Below are 20979 nucleotides of genomic sequence, written 5' to 3'. Positions count from 1 at the left end.
CTGTCGGATATGATCAATTTTTTCTTTGAAGTAATTGGCCAGATCGTCAGCTCGGAGCTCCGTGGTTGGGGCCTGTACTCTTGGGTTGAGTAGAGAATGAAATGTGTCAAAGAGACGTTTCGGGTTATTGGACAGTGAGGTGATGAGGGTGTTGAAATAGGCTTGTTAGGAGAGGTGAAGAGCAGTGTTGTATGTTCGAAGCATAAACTTATAATGGATGAAATCTTCGTGTAGATTGGATTTTCTCCACAGACGTTCGACGCACGTGGAGCACTGCAATAACGTATGTGTGAAACAGGCCTAAGCCGCTCCACCAAACGCCAAGGTATACCCTTCAGAGCAGTCCTAACCAATGTAGTGCTAGTAAAAAGATAACAAAACAGGGTAATGAATATTCACCTCTCTCCACTTCCATAGGCGTAGAAAGAGGTGAATATTAATTCCCTTAATGAGCGGGGACACGTGATCGCCCAGCTGCTGGCATCTTAACAAGATGCTGCGAAGGTGCGCAGAGAAGGTAAGTAGGATGTTGTTGTTTTTTTTTTAATGCTTTTCTCATGGGGGCCATACATATAAGGATGGGGATGAATAACCATGCAGACAAGGATGGGGATGAGGAGCCATGCAGACAAGGATGGGGATGAGGAGCCATGCAGACAAGGATGGGGATGAGGAGCCATGCAGACAAGGATGGGGATGAGGAGCCATGCAGACAAGGATGGGGATGAGGAGCCATGCAGACAAGGATGGGGATGAGGAGCCATGCAGACAAGGATGGCGATGAGGAGCTATGCAGACAAGGATGGGGATGAGGAGTCATGCAGACAAGGATTGGGATGAGGAGCCATGCAGACAAGGATGGGGATGAAGAGCCATGCAGACAAGGATGGGGATGAGGAGCTATGCAGACAAGGATGGGGATGAGGAGTCATGCAGACAAGGATGGGGATGAGGAGTCATGCAGACAAGGATATGGGGATGAGGAGCCATGCAGACAAGGATGGGGATGAGGGGACAATGCATACCCAGCTTATACTCGAGTCAATACGTTTTCCCAGTTTTTTGTGACAAAATTAGGTGCCTCGACTTATACTCGGGTCGGCTTATACACGAGTATATACGGTATAAGTCTTAGAATATGGTGACCTAAAAACAATTTAAAACAGAAAAAGGGCAATTTAATTTGGCATTCAAACATAGCAAAAATACAACTTTGCTGTCATTGTAATCATTATGACCTGCAGAATAAAATGAACTTGTCATTAAAGGGTTATTACCAGAAAATCTAAATATCCCCTAACTATTAGATAAAGAATAACTTTCTGATTGCTGGGGTCCAACAAAGAATGAGGCTGTGAAGGTATGTCCTGAATGGAACGGAGGTGCGCATCCCAGGCTTCCACTCCATTCACACCATCACAGACAACAGAGCGGAGGCCGAGCGTGCACCCTTCCCCCAATCTGGATATTGCTGCAGAGCTCTGTACTCCCCAGGTCCAGTGACTGCTCTCCTCCGATGCTGCAGACCTTGCTTACTGGCTGCTGTACTGATGTTACAAGTACAGCGCTCATCATTGCTGCAGCCAATCACATTGTTAAGATTTGTTTAGTTGTTTGCTACTCTTTGCACAAAATAATTAGTTAAAAATTGCTGATATTTTAAAAAATCGATGAGATTTGTAAAAAAAAAAAAAAAAAAAAGTTTGAGGAACGGCTTGCAGAACCGCACCTATGAATATCTTAATGGCATTACTACAAGTAAAAAAGGCAAATTACTGCTTATGCATGTTTTTTTCCCATTTAAGTCAACCTATAATGCTGCAGCACCAAAAATAAGGGAAACAGGATTATATAATGTTCCCTCAAATAATACTTTTCACCAGCAGGTTACAGTGGCCATATCATGGATTAGTGGCTGTAGAGCAGAGTAAAATGTAGTTTCTAATTTATGTCCACTGTGGAGACATTAGCTTGTACAGATTAGGTTATAATATACGTAAAGTTCAACTGGATGTTAACAGAGATTTGTGTCTTGGGGCGTGTACTTTTTTTCTCTGCACGAGGTTAAGTATCAACAAACAGGTGGAAAAACAATCACGCTCTCTTCTCCTCACTGATCTCTGCAGCTACTGTGTAGAGATACAGAAGAGCTGAGTTATGTATCATTACAAACACTTCCAGATCTCATCTCACAGTGCTATCAGCTCTGGCTGTCGCCCCACACTGACTGCCGTGATATGAGATCTAGAAGTGTTTAAAGATATATACCGTACGTTTCTGCAGAGACCTGTGAGATGAGGAGTGTATATTCTTCTTTCAACTATGTGTTGCTGCCTGATTATTATAAGTTTTCATGAAATCACATCCATTTTGCATGATCTGTTAAACTCATCCGATTTTCTGCTTTTAAAAATGCAGTGGAAAAAATGGAGCATTTGTGCTTTGTGGGAGCTTGGCCTTAGGCCACGTTCACATGTTCAGTATCTGGTCAGTATTTCACATCAGTATTTGGAAGCCAAAACCAGGAGTGGGTGATAAATACAGAAGTGGTGACGTGTTTCCATTATACTCTTCCTCTGATTGTCCCACTCCTTGTTTGGGATCACAAATACTGATGTAAAATACTGAACATGTGAACATGGCCTTAAAATGAGTATTTTCGCATTGAATGTTAACAACTTATCTCAGGGCCTTTTAAGTTGTAGTCATTATTAACCCTGCATATATTATAGCAATCACACAAAGATATTGTATGACATTTTTATTAAAATAATAACACTTCTCTTTCAGATTTTCGGGGGTCTCCACTCCACCTACTGCAGTCAGCCAAATCCTTTTCTGGTACTCCTCATAGTCTAAAGCAGCTGAGTCGAGAGTTAAGAACATCCATGGAGGGAAAATATAAAGAAATAGCAGAGGTAATAAAAATGCCCATTCTCAGAAAAAAAATCTTTTTTAAAAGACAAATCCCTCGACCCCTCCACCAGGGCACTAAACCGATCTCCACTGGGCCTGCACCTGGCACCCCCAGAAAAGTCTTGTTTGCTCAAAAGAACTGTAGCCGGACAGGATAATGTAGTCCATACATATAGTCCATGTGTTGCAAGGACGGCTCTCACAGAGCACCAAGTGGGTGACTCCACTAATAATGTAGACTGAACTTGTCAAATAATGTCTGTCGTCTCTCCCTCAGGAACTGTTCAGTCGTTCCCTTGCTGACAGCGATATGCGTTCTGCTCCATATGAATTTCCAGAAGAAAGTCCCATTGAGAAGCTTGAGGAGAGGAGACAGCGTCTAGAGCGACAAATAAGTCAAGATATCAAGTAAGGCCTCTTTCACAGTTCAGTTATTTGCATCAGTTAAAATCCGCCAAAAAAGCTGACAGGATCCGTTCTCAACTGATGTAAATGAGGAAATGAGAGAGAGAGAGAGATTTTGTTTTTTTTGTCCGGCACACAGACAGATTTTGTGGTTAATTCAGTGTGTGGAGGATCCACCGGCCAAAAAAACGTTGCAAGCTCCGTTTGGAAATCTTTGAGGATGTTGACGGACACTAACATTGTGGCGGATCCTCAAAAAAACCGGATACAATGGACGACAATCAGTCAGGATCCGCCAATAATGAAAGTCAATGGGGAAAAAAACGGATCCGCAAAGAAAAATGGCGGATCCGTTTTTTTTCAAAATTGGCGGATCATGACTGATTGTCAAAAACGGAAGTGTGAAAGAGGCCTAAGGCAACAAAGAGTGAAAAACATAAAAATGGGAAGTACTAAGATTGCATCTTATTATCAGTCTACAAGATAAGTAGTTGGTGATCGTTTGGGGTCCCACTTCTGTCACCCCCATTGGTCATGAGTGGATATGCTCAGTTCCCCATTTGAAATGGCCGTTGAGTGCTCATCTATCTCCATCAGTTCTGTACACTTTAAATGGAGTGGAAGTGTGCATACTCCATAGATTCAGCCAAGCATGTATCGCCAAGTTCTCTTGATCGGTTTCCAGTGGAGGGACATCCAGCGATCAGTAGTCTATCATCTATCCTGCGGATAAGTGATGAGTTGTAATCTTTGTAGATACCCATTAACCTCTTCCTACAAATGGACTTAACTGTGTGTGTCCAGATTTCAGGTAATTTCCTTCAATCGGGCGAACATTTATGTCTGATGTATGGCATGGGCACATGAGTTATAGACTGCTGGGCGCCTGCTGCCAGACATGGTGCTTATCACAGCACTTTAGCCCCTCAGGTGCAGCTGTTGATGGGGACAACAGCATGTGGGAGTTGGATCAGGGAATATTGCTCCTTTTGCCAGCCTATTGTCACCCCGCAGCACGATCGTGGGGTTCTGACAGTTTTGCTATTGAAACAGGAAGCTTGATATTGTCTTTTGTGTTTGCCATACCCTTAACCCAGTTAGATCCCAGGGCCTGATAGGATAACTGGCATTCACTGACTGGTTAGATAATGCACTGTACAGCAAAGATCGTACACGGTATTATCAATACGATCAAAAGATTGCATGTTCCTGTCCCTTTGTAGGACTAGAACATACTGTAAAAAGAAAAAAAAATGTTTTAGGTGTTATACTAAAACTGTCAAAATAAAAAAACGTAGTTTTAATAAGCGGTCAAAACTCCAAATACAGGTGCATTTCACAAAATTAGAATGTCATCAAAAAGTTAATTTATCTCAGTTCTTTAATACAAAAAGTGAAACTCGTATATTATATAGAGCCATTACAAACAGAATGATCTATTTCAAGTGTTTATTTATGGTAATGTTGATGATTATGGCTTACAGCCAATGAGAACCCAAAAGTCATTATCTCAGTAAATTAGAATACTTTATAACACCAGCTTGAAAAAATTATTTTAAAATCTGAAATGTTGGCCTACTGAAATGTATGTTCATTAAATGCACTTAATACTTGGTCGGGGCTCCTTTTGTATCACTTACTGCATCAATGTGGCGTGGCATGGAGGCGATCAGTCTGTGGCACTGCTGAGGTGTTATGGAAGCCCAGGTTGCTTTGATAGCAGCTTTCAGCTCGTCTGCATTGTTGGGTCTGGTGTCTCTCATCTTCCTCTTGACAATACCCCATATATTCTTTATGGGGTTAAGGTCAGGCGAGTTTTCTGGCCTATCAAGCACAGTGATACTGTTGTTTTTAAACCAGGTATTGGTACTTTTGGCAGTGTGGGCAGGTGCCAAGTCCTGCTGGAAATTGAAATTTCCATTTCCAAAAAGCTTGTCAGCAGAGGGAAGCATGAAGTGCTCTAAAATTTCCTGGTAGACGGCTGCGCTGACTTTGGTCTTGATAAAACACAGTGGACCTATACCAGCAGATGACATGGCTCCCCAACCATAATTGATTGTAGAGTGAACACTGTTAAAAAATATGATAAACTATGCCATACTTGATGTTTAATTAATCTTGGTAAAAAAAAAATAAAATAAACTAAAGTGATCAAAAAGACGCTATGAAAAAAACAAGCTATCTTAGAGTTCTGTAAGCAGGGAATTAAAGTTAGGGCTCTTAAAATAAGATGTCTAAAAAAAGTTATTCTTTTTTTAAAAAGTGATTTTCATTGTGAAAAAGTAATAAAACATAAAAAGGTATAAATTTGGTATTACCAGAATTCTATTGACTTGTAAATTAAAGTTAACATGTCCATTAAACTGCATTGTGAACTCTGTAAAAAATAACATATAAAACATCCAGTGAGGGAGCGCACTGTCACTGTGCATTAAAAAGAATATTGCACAGTGACAAGATCCTACTAGTCATACATCGGAATTGACAACTGACACATGCTCAGTACAGCAGGGACTAGCCCAGGACTAGCCCCAACTCTTTGTCTCAGATTAAAGCTTACGAGCAGGGCCCTCACTCTTCTTGGTATCTGTTGAATTATGTGTTACTCTGTTATGTCTTTATTGTCTGTACAAGTCCCCTCTGAAATGAAAAGTGCTTTGGAATATGTTGGTGCTATAGTAATGAAAATCATTAATACTCAGGGTGACGGCTCATTTGAGTATGCCAGCATGCACTGAGGTTTCTCAAAATGTAGCGCCATCAAAGAGGAAGTAAGTAAAAAAAGCAGTTAGTGTAGTGAGGGAACGATAGGGGATTTTTAATTAAAGCATATTAGAAAAGAGATTAGAATATCATATTAAATAGACATTTAGCATTAAAATAATTGTTAGTTTCGGAGCATCCCTTTAAATAATAAGAGTTGTCTACTAGTATTATTACTTAATGTAATAGTGTATTTATTTCACTTTTCCTCACTTATGTTATTTCTCACATTGCTTTTCTATTCTTTTTTTATCCGTATTTCCAATCTACTGTTAATTCTCCCTAGACTGGAGCCCGACATTTTACTTAGAGCTAAACAGGATTTTATGAAAATTGACAGCAGCTCAGACTTACAGTGAGTCACTCCTTTTATCTCTCTGGCATTGTACCGTCTGCTTGCATGTATCATTTACCTCCTCTTGTATTCGTCTTTTCACATCCGCCTCTTCTCTTGTTTCATGACATTCTCTTGTGCTCTATTTTCCTGTCCCTTTTTTGTTTCCCAGGGTTTACAAAGAAGAACATGAAGATTTAGTGGATCATTTCTCCAAAGAGGCTTTTCTTGAAAGAGAGTATCTCCGAGTGTCCATCGCAGGTGATGAAAAGTGTGGGGTAGGTGTTTCACTTATTACATACACAGATGTATATCTCCCCATATACTGTCTGCAGCGTATCACATTATACAGTATATGCCTGCAGTGCAATATGGTGCTAATAGGCTCTCGTTATAATTTATGAGCGTTCTAAATATACCTTTTGTGGAAGGTCGGTTCACTTAGCTGCTCCTCGAGGTAGTCACGGGCACACGTGGGGTTAAATTCTGTGGGTGGTTTATTGCACAATCAATCAAAAACCCAAACTGGTAACAGAAAAACAGCCTTTCTGGCTCAAATAAAAATAAAAAGTTCATATAAAGTCCTGCCCAGTACCTCTAGGAACAATATACAGTTGGGGACACTTTCAAAGTTTTCCCAATTTTTCAGACTGACTGACCTTCATTTCTTAAAGTAATGATGGCCACTCGTTTTTCTTTACTTAGCTGCTTTTTTCTTGCCATAATACAAATTCTAACAGTCTATTCAGTAGGACTATCAGCTGTGTATCCACCAGACTTCTGCACAGCACAACTGATGGTCCCAACCCCATTTATAAGGCAAGAAATCCCACTTGACAGGGCCCACCTGTGAAGTGAAAACCATTTCCGGTGACTACCTCTTGAAGCTCATCAAGAGAATGCCAAAAGTGTGCAAAGCAGAAATCAAAGCAAAAGGTGGCTACTTTGAAGAACCTAGAATATAAGACATATTTTCAGTTGTTTCACACTTTTTTGTTGATTTTATAATTCCACATGTGTTAATTCATAGTTTTGATGCCTTCAGAGTGAATCTACAATTTTCATAGTCATGAAAATAAAGAAAACTCTTTGAATGAGAAGGTGTGTCCAAACTTTTGGTCTGTACTGTATATGGCAGCTCTCGCAGGAGCTCAGTTGGAAGGCTTCCTCTCGTCTACACAACACAGACAAATAAAAAAAACACTGACTGGACATTTAACCCCTTAACGACCAGGGGTATTTTTGGTTTTACATTTTCATTTTTCCCTCCCCTTCTTTCCAGAGCCATAATTTTTTTATTTTTCCGTTTATATGGCCGTGTGAGGGCTTATTTTTTGCGGGACGAGTTGTACTTTTAAATGACATAATTGGTTTTACCATATCGTGTACTCGAAAACGGGAAAAAAATTCCAAGTGCGGTGAAATTGCAAAAAAAGTGCAATCCCACACTTGTTTTTTGCTTGGCTTTTTTGTTAGGTTCACTAGATGCTAAATCTGACCTGACATTATGATTCTCCAGGTCATTACGAGTTCATAGACACCAAACGTGTCTATGTCCTCTTTTATCTAAGTGGTGAAAAAAAATTCCAAAGTTTGCTAAAAAAAAAAAAAAAAAAAAAAAAATTGCGCAATTTTCCGAGACCCGTAGCGTCTCCATTTTTCATGATCTGGGGTCGGGTGAGGGCTTATTTTTTCCGTGCCGGACTGACGTTTTTAATGTTACCACGTTTGTGCAGATACGTTCTTTTGATCGCCCGTTATTGCATTTTAATGCAATGTCTTGGTGACCAAAAAAACGTAATTCTGGCGTTTTGAATTTTTTTCTCGCTACGCCGTTTAGCGATCGGGTTAATGCTTTTTTTTTATTGATAGATCGGGCAATTCTGAACGCGGCGATACCTAATATGTGTATGTGGGATTTTTTTTTTACTGTTTTATTTTTTTATTTTGATTGGGGCGAAAGGGGGGTGATTTGAACTTTTAGGTTTTTTTAATTTTTTTTTTATTTTTAAACATTTTTTTTTTTTAACTTTTGGCATGCTTCAATAGCCTCCATAGGAGGCTAGAAGCTTGCGCAACCCGATCGGCTCTGCTACATATGGGCGATGAGCAGATCGCCCATATGTAGCAGATTTACTGCTGTGCTTTCAGCGCCGACCACCGGGTGGCGCTGAAAGCCATATGGCTGGAACAACCATAGAGGTCTCATAGAGACCTCTGGTTGTCCAGGCAACATGACGCCGACCCCCGATCACGTGACGGGGGTCGGCGATGACGTCATTTCCGGCCCGGCGGCCGGAAATGCTATTTAAATGCCCGCTGTCAGCTTTGACAGCGGCCAAGTTCTCCAAAAAATATGACAGTTGTCATGGGAGATTTCAACTATCCAGACATTTGTTGGGAATCTCTCTCAGGCAAAACTAACAGGTCAAGGAAATTCTTATCCTCTCTTGCTGACAACTTTATCTTCCAAAAGGTAAGGGAGAAAACAAGGGGAACTGCTACCTTGGATCTAATCCTTATAAACAGGGAGGAAATGGTTGAGGAGGTAAAAGTGGCTGGGACCCTAGGAGGTAGCGACCATGCTATTTTAGAATTTTGGATAACTAGAGGCGGAAGACCTGTGAAGACTCAGACGTCAAGGTTAGATTTCAGAAAGGCAGATTTTAAGGGATTCAGAAAGAGAATTGGAGGGATCCAATGGCTGGATATCCTTAAAGACAAAAATGTCCAGGAAGGATGGGAAATCTTGAAAAATGAAATTCTCAAAGCACAGTTGTTAACAATTCCGAAAAGAGGGAAGAATAGGAAGCATTTAAGGAAACCAGGATGGATGAACACAGAACTTAAGCACATGCTAAAAAGGAAGAAAAAAATGTTTATAAAATGGAAAGAGTGAGGCATATCTAAAGAAGAATATAATGCTGTCTGCAGAACCTGCAGGGCACAAATCAGATTATCTAAAGCTGAAAATGAATTGAGGCTTGCAAGAGATGTCAAAAGCAATAATAAAGGATTTTGGGGATATGTCAAAAGTAAAAGAAAAGTCAAAGATGCTATAGGATTTTTACAGGATGAAAATGATGAAATGGTAAGACAGGATGTTGAGAAGGCTGAACTTTTAAATTCCTATTTTGCATCTGTTTTCTCTCAGAAAGGAAATGTAACATCAACTGTTATTCACTGTCCTATTAAGGGAATAGAAGAATCCAGGATATCTATAAACAGAAAGATAGTGAGGAAACACTTAGCTAACCTAAATGAATTCAAGTCTCCAGGTCCAGATGAATTACACCCCAGAGTACTGAAGGAGATAGCAGAAGAAATTTTTGAACCCCTCTCCATAATCTTTGAAAATTCTTGGAGAACAGGAGAAGTGCCAGAAGACTGGAGAAGAGCAAATGTTGTTCCTATCTTCAAAAAGGGGAAGAAGGTGGACCCAGGCAACTATAGGCCGGTGAGTCTGACTTCTATACCAGGAAAGATCTTTGAACAAATTATTAAACAACATGTATGTCAATACCTGGATAAGAATGAAGTGATTAAACAGAGTCAGCATGGGTTTGTAACTAATAAGTCATGTCAGACTAACTTAATTTCCTTCTATGACGTATCACTGATTGGGTGGATCAAGGAAATGCTGTAGATATAGTATATCTTGACTTCAGCAAAGCATTTGACAAAGTCTCTCATACAATCCTTATTGAAAAAATGACTAAGTATGGAATGGACAAGGCAACTGTTAGGTGGATTCATAACTGGCTTAGTGATCGGACCCAAAGAGTGGTCGTAAATGGCTGCACATCCAGTTGGAAGAATGTCTCAAGTGGGGTACCACAGGGCTCTGTCCTGGGCCCTGTATTGTTCAACATCTTTATCAACGATTTAGATGAAGGAATTGAGGGTAAACTGATTAAATTTGCTGATGACACAAAGCTAGGAGGGATAGCTAATACTAGAGAAGAGAGAGAGAGGATTCAAAAAGATTTAAATAAACTGGAGAAGTGGGCAGCAACTAACACAATGGTTTTTAACAGGGAGAAATGCAAAGTACTACATCTGGGCAATAAAAATGAAAAAAGCATATATAGAATGGGAGGAATAGGGCTAAGTGACAGCACATGTGAAAAAGACTTGGGTATACTAATGGATCACAGACTGAATATGAGTCAACAGTGTGATGCAGCAGCAAAAAAGGCAAATGCAATTCTAGGATGTATTAACAGAAGCATACAGTCTAGATCACGTGAAGTCATTATTTCCCTCTACTCCTCTTTGGTCAGACCTCATCTGGAATATTGTGTCCAGTTTTGGGCACCACATTTTAAAAAAGACATCAACAAACTGGAGCAAGTTCAGAAAAGAGCGACCAGAATGGTGACCGGTCTGCAATCCCTGTCTTATGAGGAAAGGTTGCAGGATTTGGGAATGTTTAGTTTGCAAAAGAGAAGACTGAGAGGAGACTTAATAGCTGTCTACAAATATCTAAAGGGCTGTCACATTGTAGAAGGATCAACTTTATTCTCATTTGCACAAGGAAAGACTAGAAGCAATGGGATGAAACTGAATGGGAGGAGACATAGATTAGATATTAGAAAAAACTTTTTGACAGTTAGAGTGATCAATGAGTGGAACAGGCTGCCACGAGAAGTGGTGAGTTCTCCTTCAATGGAAGTCTTCAAACAGAGGCTGGACAGACATCTGACTGGGATGATTTAGCGAATCCTGCTTTGAGCAGGGGGTTGGACCAGATGGCCCAGGAGGTCCCTTCCAACTCTACGATTCTATGATTCTATGATTTAACTAGTTAATAGGCGCGGGAGGACGGCGATTCCGCTCACGCCTATTGCGGGCACATGTCAGCTGTTCATAACAGCTGACATGTCCCGGCTTTGATGCGGGCTCAGCGCCGGAGCCCTCATCAAAGCAGGGGAAATGTCTGATGACGGACTGTGTCCGTCATTGGACATTAAGGGGTTAACCTCCCAGCCCACCCTGGAGGTGGAGATTTGGTGAGTAGGTGTCCCGCCCATCTCTTACCTACTCACATGAAAGCCAGGCCCTAGGAATGACTGACTTACTCTCAGCACCTATCGTGGTGGGGGAAAACTCCTGGCTTTCACATCACACAGGATAATAACCTTTGCAACACATATCTCTCCTGTCATACGGCGCCAGTGACCCTCTCACATATTGTATGAAACCGTGTACGTCACTTGGCTATTCCATGCCGCAAAAAAAGGACTGCTGATGTGCTGACCTGGTGCACCCAGGAAAAATGGAGCTCATGAATACCATACATTTTCCTGATGCTAAAATGTTATGAGATGGTGAACAGATGTGATGAAGTGGTCTTAGTACAGCATCAGAAAAAAAATTCCTCCTTCAATTAAAATTGGCTAAAAATATATCAGATGGAAAGTCTGGACATGGCGGCCAATAGAACTATAGCCAAAAAGTGGACCTTTTAATGAGGAGTAGCGAAAGAATGGTGCGCCTACCTTTACGTTCAATATATTCCTTGCATGATGCATGTACATATTTACACTATCATATATTACTCTCGTTCCCTTTTATATGTTGGTAAATATTATAGAAGCACATTGGTCATATTTACACTATCATATATTACTCTCGTTCCCTTTTATATGTCGGTAAATATTTGGTTCGGTCTAATATTATTAAACACATTACCTGGAGTACAGGACAGAAGATTTATGCTATTGATGAGATTAGTCACAAAGCATTATCTACGCTGGTACATTTTATCGGCTTCAGATTAACCTGGAACTGAGAGCGCTTTTTCTATCTGTCACTGGTCTCTCCCACCTTATTTGGGACTGTTATGTTTGAGTGCAGACAGAGAACTTGACAGCGGTGGCCTACATGAACCAAGTGCGTATTAGGAGCACCTCAGTCATGAGAGAAGCTGCCAGAGTTTGCTCTTATAGAAGTCTTCAGCCAGCTCTGTCCTCGCTGGGGCACTCCCACTGTGGACCTCTTTGCATCCTACCTAAACCACAAAAGGCTTGGTCTCTGCCTTGCCCCTGAAGGAGCAGGTTTTAGCACTTTTCATTCTTTTTCAGTATTTTCTGGCTTTCTGCAAATGGTTTAGGATCTTCATTTATGGAGTGGCCTGCTGCATCCCTCTTTACAAGCATACAGTGGAACCTTTGGACCTCAACTTCCTATATGTGCTTCAAGACGCTACGAGTCTCCCTCTGAGCCTCATCACAACATTTCTGCAAAATGTAGCTCTTTGAAATTGGCTTTTTTGGTGATTATTAGTGATGAGCGAGTATACTCGTTGCTCGGGTGTCCTTCAAGTATTTTGGCGTGCTCGGAGATTTAGATTTCGTAGTCTCAGCTGCACGATTTGCGACTTGTAGACAGGCTGAATACATGTGGGAATTCCCTAACAAACAGGCATTCCACACATGCATTCAAGCTGTCTAGCAGTCACAAATCATGCAGATAAGACGACGAAAACTAAATCTCCGAGCGCGCCAAAATACTCGGAGGACATACGAGCATGCTCGGAAAAACCCAAGCAACGAGTATACTCACTCATCACTAGTGATTATCTTTATTCAAATGGTGTATAAGCTTGCTGCATCCTTAATGATCCCTTCCTTGTTCTCTATAATTACAAGGTGGTCTTACATCTTTTCTCCTAAAGGTACTTGTGGCACCAAAAAAATTGTTTTGTTTTCCTTTGATCCTTTCCTGCTCCTGCCCACTTCTGGAAGCATTCTTTCAACCAGACGAACACTGGACTTAATCAAACCCCTTAAGGGCTAACTTTCCATAGCAGAGGCCTTCCACCATTCTGATTCTCCTTGTTATTCCAAGACAAAGGCTCATTCCACAAGCGTGGTTGAGGTCTCTTAGGTGGTAAGGCATAAGACGTTCATTTCCCAGGTCTTTAAGGTTACCACCTGGGCCTCTGTTCTTCTTGTAGAACTTCTCCAAGTTCTATAAGATTCATGCTGTGGCTGATGCCATCTTTGTGGTGTAATATGCTGCAGACTGCAGTCCGTTATTATAGTTCCCACCCTTTGGAGCTACTCTAAAGCACCCTGCTGTACTGCACTTCACTATGTTTTAACAAGAAAATTAGATTTTTGTACTTGCCGTGCAATTCTGTTTTATTGATTACATTGGTGGACACATATCCCACACTGGTATTGTGTACTCCGTTTCTAGGGTTAGTTGAAAGATAACCTGTCACCCCCCCAGGGCGTTTTTCAGTTAAAGAGCCACCTTCATCAGCACTAAGGCTGCATTCTGTGAAGGTGGCTCTTCTTTTTCGGACCCCTAGTAACGCTGAAATATCGACTTTTATAAATAGCTCCTCATACCTGTAATGTGTCCCTTAGGTATGGTGTGCCCCCCTGTATCAGCCGCCTACCATGCGTCCATCATGCCTGTCTGGTGTCTCGGCGGCGCCCACTATCTTGTTGCCCCGTGCGTCGCTGCCTCCTGCTGTTTTGAATGCAGGCGCCTGGGCTGTGACAAGAGTTCTCGGGCCGAGAACCGACATCAGGCTATTGCGCCTGCATGTTGCGGAGGCCTCTCGTCGCTGGGGGCCAGGTGCCGGTGTGCTGAGCAGGCGGAGACACCGGCGCGCTATGGGGCACAGGTGCCGGTGTTGCCGCTGGCTCAGGACCCAGCACCTGAGATATTCACCTGTCCCCATTCCAACGCTGCTCGCCGCTGTCAGCCTGCCGGGTCCCTGTGTAAGTGACTGTTCAAGCAGAGGGCGCGCACTAACTACGTCATCGCGCCCTCTGCTGCCTGAACGTCACTGACAGAGAACGCGGCAGACAGCGGCGAGCAGCGTTGGAACGGGGACAGGTGAATATCGCATATACTTACCCCCCCCGGCACGTCTCTGCAGCCCTGTTCTCCCATGGTCTCCGGTGCCTGCCTTTAACGGTCACGTGATACCGCTCATTAAAGTAATAAATATGCGCATATTCATGACTTTCATGATTTTAATGAGCGTTACCACGTGACCGCTGAAGGCAGGCGCCGGAGACAAGCAGGGGGGCTGCAGAGACGTGTCGGGGGGGTCAGTATGATCTGACACCTCTGCTCCCCCTCCGACCCCCTGGCGTATATGACTCGTGTATAAGCCAAGAGGGGGGGGGGGGGTGTGACTTTCAGCCCCAAAAAATGGGCTGAAAATCTCGGCTTATACGCGAGTATATACAGTACAAAAAATATAGGTGTGTATATATTTTCTCTCATCATTTTCCCCTGCTCGCGCTGATCGCCGGCAGAGCATGAGAGAGTAATGAGAGACGTGTTCAGCACCCGGCGACGGGGAACAGCGCTTACTATAGCGCTTCTTCCCTGGCGCCAGTGCGTGTCACACGTATGACATCCATGTGTATTCTCCATATGCACGTGTGTGGGACATTTTGTGGCCCATGCTGACAGTACAAAACAGACATGTCAGCATGTTTTGCCCACGGACACACTGTCCGTGGAAACACACTGACATGTGCACAGACCCATTCACTTGAATGGGTCTAGGTGTGTCAGTGTCTCCGGTACGTGTGAAAACTGTAACCACACATCCTGGAGACATGGATGTGTGAGAGTCCCAAAAATGGCTTTAACAAACTCTGGTTTTCTGCACATTGCTGCTGCAGAATGAGTTACCTAAGAATACATTAGTGTGTTTGTTATCAGAGGAGAGTTTGTAACTCTTATCTGTGTTTTTCTGAGCCTCTCTCTGCTGATTTATGACCACATAGTCAGCTGGTCTGTGGTCAGAAATCAACTCAGGGGAGTTCTGAAAATGACAAATTAAAAAAGTAACTAGTTTTCCATCAGAAGATCTCGCTGATGGATTCCCATTTAACTCATTCTGCAGCCAGCAAGGTGTGGAGAAACAAAGAGCCTGTAAAAGCCAAATGGTGCAAATTTTTAAAAGAAACTCGATTGCAAACAATTATTTTTAGCCCTAAAAGACTTGCATATACTGTAAGTAAGTAATGGGAAAAAAAATTGACCCTAAAGGTATCTATATTCCTATAGTTTGTTCACAGATCCTTTATCTTCTTATAATTAATGGAATTCTATCTTTATGTGTAGGAATGGTAGCTCTTTTCCAATTTAAAGCTATAGCATTTTTAGCCACTGAGAAAATATGTATTAGAATAAGGCCGGGGTCACACTTGCAACTGCAATACAAGAAACTCACACGAGTCTCTCGCCTCAATACTCGGCACTGCCGCCAGCACTCAGGACTGGAGTGTGCAGTGCATGTATTTCTATGCAGCTGAGTGCTCCGGTTCCGAGTGCTGGGTATTGAGGCGAGAGACTCGCGCGAGTTTCTTGCATTGCAATTGCAAGTGTGAGCCCGGTCTAAGGCTGTGTTCACATGTAGCATTTTTTTTGCATTTTCGCGGCAATTTTAAACGCGCGATTTTGCTGCGAAGATGCAAAAAAACAGCATCCCATGCAATCCTATGGCATTCCGCACATGCTGTGCTAATGCTGCGGATTTTTCCGCAGCGGAATTGCATCGCGGAAAAATATGCAGCATGCTCATTCTTTGTGCGGAAACGCGGGAAAATCCGCACACATAGGAATGCATTGTTCCGCTTACTTTCCGCATGTGGCTGTGCCCACCTTGCGAAAAGTAAGCAGAACATTTGCAGATGGTACCCAGGGTCTGGGGGAGAGGAGACTGTCCTCCAGGCTCTGGGTGCCATGTCCCTGTAAAAAATAGAATTAAAATAAAAAAATCGTCATATTCTCACCTTCCGATGTCCCTCGCAGCGTCAGCAGGCCTCACTGATGCTCCCGGCAGGTCCCGTTCCCACTGATGCATTGCGACAATGACCTTTGATGACGCATAGGCAGCCTCAATAGTAAAAAGTTGGTCACACTCGTCAAACACTTTGTTTGACGAGTGTGACCAACCTGTCAATCAGTTTTCCAGGCGATGCTACAGATCGCTTGGAAAACGCTAGTATTCTGCAAGCTAATTACGCTTGCAAATCGCTAGTTTTTCTGTGGGAAATAGGCGGGAATTAAAATGTGGTTTTCTTGCATATTTCCCGCGGAATGGAATTCCCGCGAAAATTTCTGCGGCAATTACGGAAACGTGTGCACATAGCCTGAATCTATATTCTGAGTTGATATTCTCTATTTCTAGAGAAACAAGAGCTAATTACAGAGTAATTATAATGTTGCTACCAGTAACTTTTATTAAAGTGGAAATGTCACTCCAAAAACTCTGGATTTTAGTCTCCTTTATTTCCGCAACCCCTCCAGCAAAAAGGTGTACGATTTATAAAGGCTGTAGCCAATCTACTGGAGGTTAAATACCACCTTCAAAACATCTTAAAAAATGTTTCACAAAGAGAGGCACAGAGATTAGAGGAGTATGACAAGCAAATGACTTTTTTCAGCTTTCAATAGGAAATGATTTCTTTAGATCTCTTTCCCATTTGCTTATCTGTGAACATTTTTGGAGACCATAATCCTGCTTGAATATTCTATAGGCCTTTTTGGTTTTCCACAAAGTGTCGTCATTGGGATTGCAAAGTAAATTCCCAATATACCCAGGAAAGGGGTATGTAGAATAATAGAGAAACTGTCATTACACAATTCTTAGGAGCATAGATTAGCAATTGTTAATAACACTTGGGGAAAAATATTTATTTAAATGGAAACCACCATGGCTTACCTTTTTATAGAAATTCTTGGGCTAACAACTAGTCTAGCTTTTTTCTGTGTTCTGTAATTTTCGTAGTTCCGATATTGTTGTAAGTTATTTCATAACACCTGTATCTTTTTTTTTTTCTTTAAGATTTTGTTTACCTCTTTCCTTTGTCCCTCCTTTTCTCCCTTCCCCGCTCCTTTCTCTACTTTTTTCACCCCACTATCCTTAAGGGTATCAAGTTCTGGATAGACATATTAATGATATGTAAATGGTAAAATTTAAACAATATTTTCAAAACCTCTCAAATTATTCAGTATGGAGTGTGAGAGCCACATGCAGGAATAAACACACTTGCACGCTAGGGACTGCTAGGAAGCGGAATATGGTGTTTTCTCAGATACGTAAGACACAGGCGCAGATAATCTGCCTCCAGGTGACTCGCCTGACACCAGACACTATTTCTAGAATGAATAAACCTTAGATACAATGGCAGAGACACGCCACACATACGTCCTATTCTAGGGGTGTAGTCATCATGATTCATTGCGGTGGGTGGTCGGCACAAGTAGTGAAAAGAGATCCGGAAGATAGATTTATCTTCATTTATGCAGCCATAGGATATGGTGCCTTATGTACTGCTTAATATTTATAATCCGCCACCAGCTAAGATGGATATGCTCCAACAGGCTACGATCTTTGTTGAACAATACCCTGAGGCTAAAATGGTATGCATAGGAGATTTTAATATGATTCTTAAAGCCCATTTAGATAGACTAGGTCCTACAGGGTCTAGGTCTGGTCACCAAAACACTACTATACTGGAGGCTTTTATAACAGAAATGAGATGGGTGGATTTGTGGAGGCAACGACATCCCTTTAAGAAAGAATTTTCCTGCTTCACGCCGGCTGCCCGTTGTTTGTCCAGAGTTGATCATGCATTTGGAAATAATGCTATATTATCTGATTTAAGTGAAATAGAGTACCTCCCCAGGATGATATCTGACCATGCTCCACTAGTGATCTGCTTCTGTTTGGGTGGCCCTGATACACCCAAGAGATTCCGCATACACCCATTTTGGCTTTCCCTCATAGGAGAACAGGACAGAATAACGGACCAGCTGGAGGTGTTTATAATGGACCACGGTGACTTCCCTGATTGGTGGTATGGGATACACTCAAGGCATATCTAAGGGTTTGTGTTAGATCCACGATCTCATATATGAAAAGAGAATCCTGTATCAGGGAGCAGAGACTAGCTGGGGAGTGTAAACTTTTGGAGGGTGAATATATTAGTGACCCCTCTGACGATTCTTTACATAGATGGCTTGGGAAAGGGAGGGAATATCTGTTGCATCTGCAGGAAAAAGCTCAGAGAAAACTTTTTTTCCTTTTACAGATTTACTTCGAATTGGGTAACCAGTTGAGTAAATTCTTAGCATATATAGTCCAGCAATATAAATTGTCCCCACCTGTACTAGCCATTAATACTAAGGAAGGAACCCCGCTACTTAAATCTGACCAAATTGCAAATAGATTTGAAGAATATTTTAAAGATCTGTATGATTCACAATTGAATCATACTATAGAAGAAATCGATGAGTATTTAGACCATATAATGTTCCCCACACTGTCGGATGAGGATCGGATGTTTTTAGATAAGATGTCACGCCCGAGGAGATCCGGGAAGCCACTATGTCCCTCTCTAATGGGAAAACCCCAGGCCTTGATAGAATGCCCATAGAACTCTATAAAAGATATATTGATCAGATAGGTCCGGTTTTATTGCAGACCCTTTCCGAAGCATTGGCTGGACACTCGCGCCCCCAATTTTGTTATGATGCCACTATAGTGGTAATTCCAAAACCAGATAAGCCTACTGAGGAGTGTGGCTCATAGCGTCCTATATCTCTACTCAATACTGACTATAAAATACTCACCAAGCTTATCGCCAATAGGCTTAAAGCAGTAATTCTTAACATAATACATGAAGATCAGTCCGGCTTTATGCCAGGAAGATCCACCTCCTCTATTAGAAGGGTGCAAGTATTAACACAAAAAGGAAATAAATATGAGAAACCTTGAACGATAGCCTCCTTGGACACTGCAAAGGCTTTTGATTCAATGGAGTGGGATTTCCTACAGAGAGTGCTTTGGAAATTTGGCTTCTCGGATAAGTTTCGTGGTGGATTAAATTACTCTACCATAGACCTAGAGCCAATATCCTTGTTAATGGCCTATTATCGGATTATTTTGAGTTGGGCAGGGGAACTAGACAGGGCTGCCCACTGTCCCCAATGCTCTTTGCTCTTGTAATTGAGCCAATTGCATTGAGGATCAGACAGGATACTGGGGTGGAAGGAATTAATATAAACTCCAGGATGGATAAGGTAGGATTATATGCTGATGATCTAGTACTTTTTCTGGATAAAATAGACCAATCCTTGCCAAGGGTAACTGACCTCATTAATCGATTTGGGAAACTATCCGTTCTTAAAATCAACTGGGGCAAGTCGGTGATTATGCTGCTGGTGGATAACATACCTGTGTCTATGCTATGCGGCCTACAGGTAGTACAAAAATTGAAATACTTAGGTATCATAATAAATCAGAACCCAATCAACAACCTTAAAGATAATATCTACCCCCTGGGAGATATGATCAAGAAAAAATTTGAGACATGGTCCCGACTTCCCCTATCTGTTGCGGGTAGAATTTGATTAATCAAAATGATAATCCTTCCCAAATGTTTATATATGCTGGAACACATATCAATAAGGGTCCCTAAGGCTACGTGCACACGCTGCGGAATGGGGTGCGGATTTGGCCGCTTGGATTTTGTAAAATCCGCAGGTAAATCTGCAGGTCAAAAGACCTGCGGTTTTACCTGCGGATTGCTCTGCGGTTTTGCCCTGCGGTTCTTCATCTCCACAATGGAGGAGATGGCAAACCGCAGCGGAATCCGCAGAAAGAATTGACATGTCAATTCTTTCTGCGGTTTCAAAACCGCAGGAAAACCGCACTGAAAAATCCGCACCGTCTGCACTGCGGTTTTTTATTCCCATAGGGAATAATGGTACTGTACACCGCAGCAAAAACTGCAGAATCCGCAGCATGTGCACACACCCTTAGGGTTTCTTTAAACAAATAAATAGTATGATGGCAACGTTTGTATGGTGATCTAGATTGAGTATTGGATCCCTGCAGAGGCCCAAAAATCAGGGTGGTTATGCTCTCCTAGACCTGTACTTATACTATTTAGCTGGTCAATTACGTCATCTAAAACACTGGTTATTTGGAGCAGGATTCAGTAATGCAGAGGCACATCTCGTGCACTTTCTGAATGGACATACACCGTGGGCAATATTGGAAGGCTCATATAGACCCCCCAGGGATTGTATTTGCACATAAATTAGCAATACAAATTTGGCAAGAAAGTAAAGGGGGTTTTACACATAGCGATATCGCTAACAATATCACTAAAGCATCATCGATTTGGTGACGCAGCAGCGATACCGCTAGCGATATCGCTATGTGTGTTACTTACCTCCGACCGGCTCCCCCGCTGACCATCGCTGATCGCGCGAGATTGCGCAGCTCCTTTTCTCGTCGGGCGCTTCCTGCTGGGCTTCCTGCTGGCGCCAGCGAGCGATGCGTGGACACGGGCGGGAGGACGTCAGGATCGCCGCGTCTGAAAGGTAAGTAACGACCACTAGATCGCTGCTGCATCGCTGTGAGATCTGCCTGTGTGGCAGCTCACTAGCGACCATTTAGCGATGCACCAGCGATCCTGACCAGGTCGTATCGTTGTCAGGATCGCTGGTGCATCGCTAAATGTAAAGGGGCCTTAAGTGTATTGTGAAATTCACTGATCAGATTG

General features: G+C 42.3%; 1 protein-coding gene across 5 annotated transcripts in view; it reads left to right on the top strand.

The window, feature by feature from the left end:
• The window catches only part of AMPD2 (adenosine monophosphate deaminase 2), a 213174-nt gene that overhangs the window by 101023 nt on the left and 91172 nt on the right, over positions 1–20979 (top strand). For all 5 annotated transcript variants that reach the window (XM_073542451.1, XM_073542450.1, XM_073542455.1 and 2 more), the window contains exons 2-5: positions 2791–2918; positions 3194–3324; positions 6371–6439; positions 6591–6696. In XM_073542451.1, the coding sequence (XP_073398552.1) occupies positions 2791–2918; positions 3194–3324; positions 6371–6439; positions 6591–6696 (434 nt within the window). The remainder of the gene's footprint in view (positions 1–2790; positions 2919–3193; positions 3325–6370; positions 6440–6590; positions 6697–20979) is intronic.

The sequence above is a fragment of the Dendrobates tinctorius genome, unplaced genomic scaffold (assembly GCF_039654945.1).
Source record: "Dendrobates tinctorius isolate UK_male_01 unplaced genomic scaffold, ASM3965494v1 ptg000127l, whole genome shotgun sequence".
In the NCBI taxonomy this organism is placed as follows: Eukaryota; Metazoa; Chordata; class Amphibia; order Anura; family Dendrobatidae; genus Dendrobates; species Dendrobates tinctorius.
Note: the sequence above shows the minus strand (reverse complement) of the source record. Positions and strands in the feature narration are given on the sequence as shown.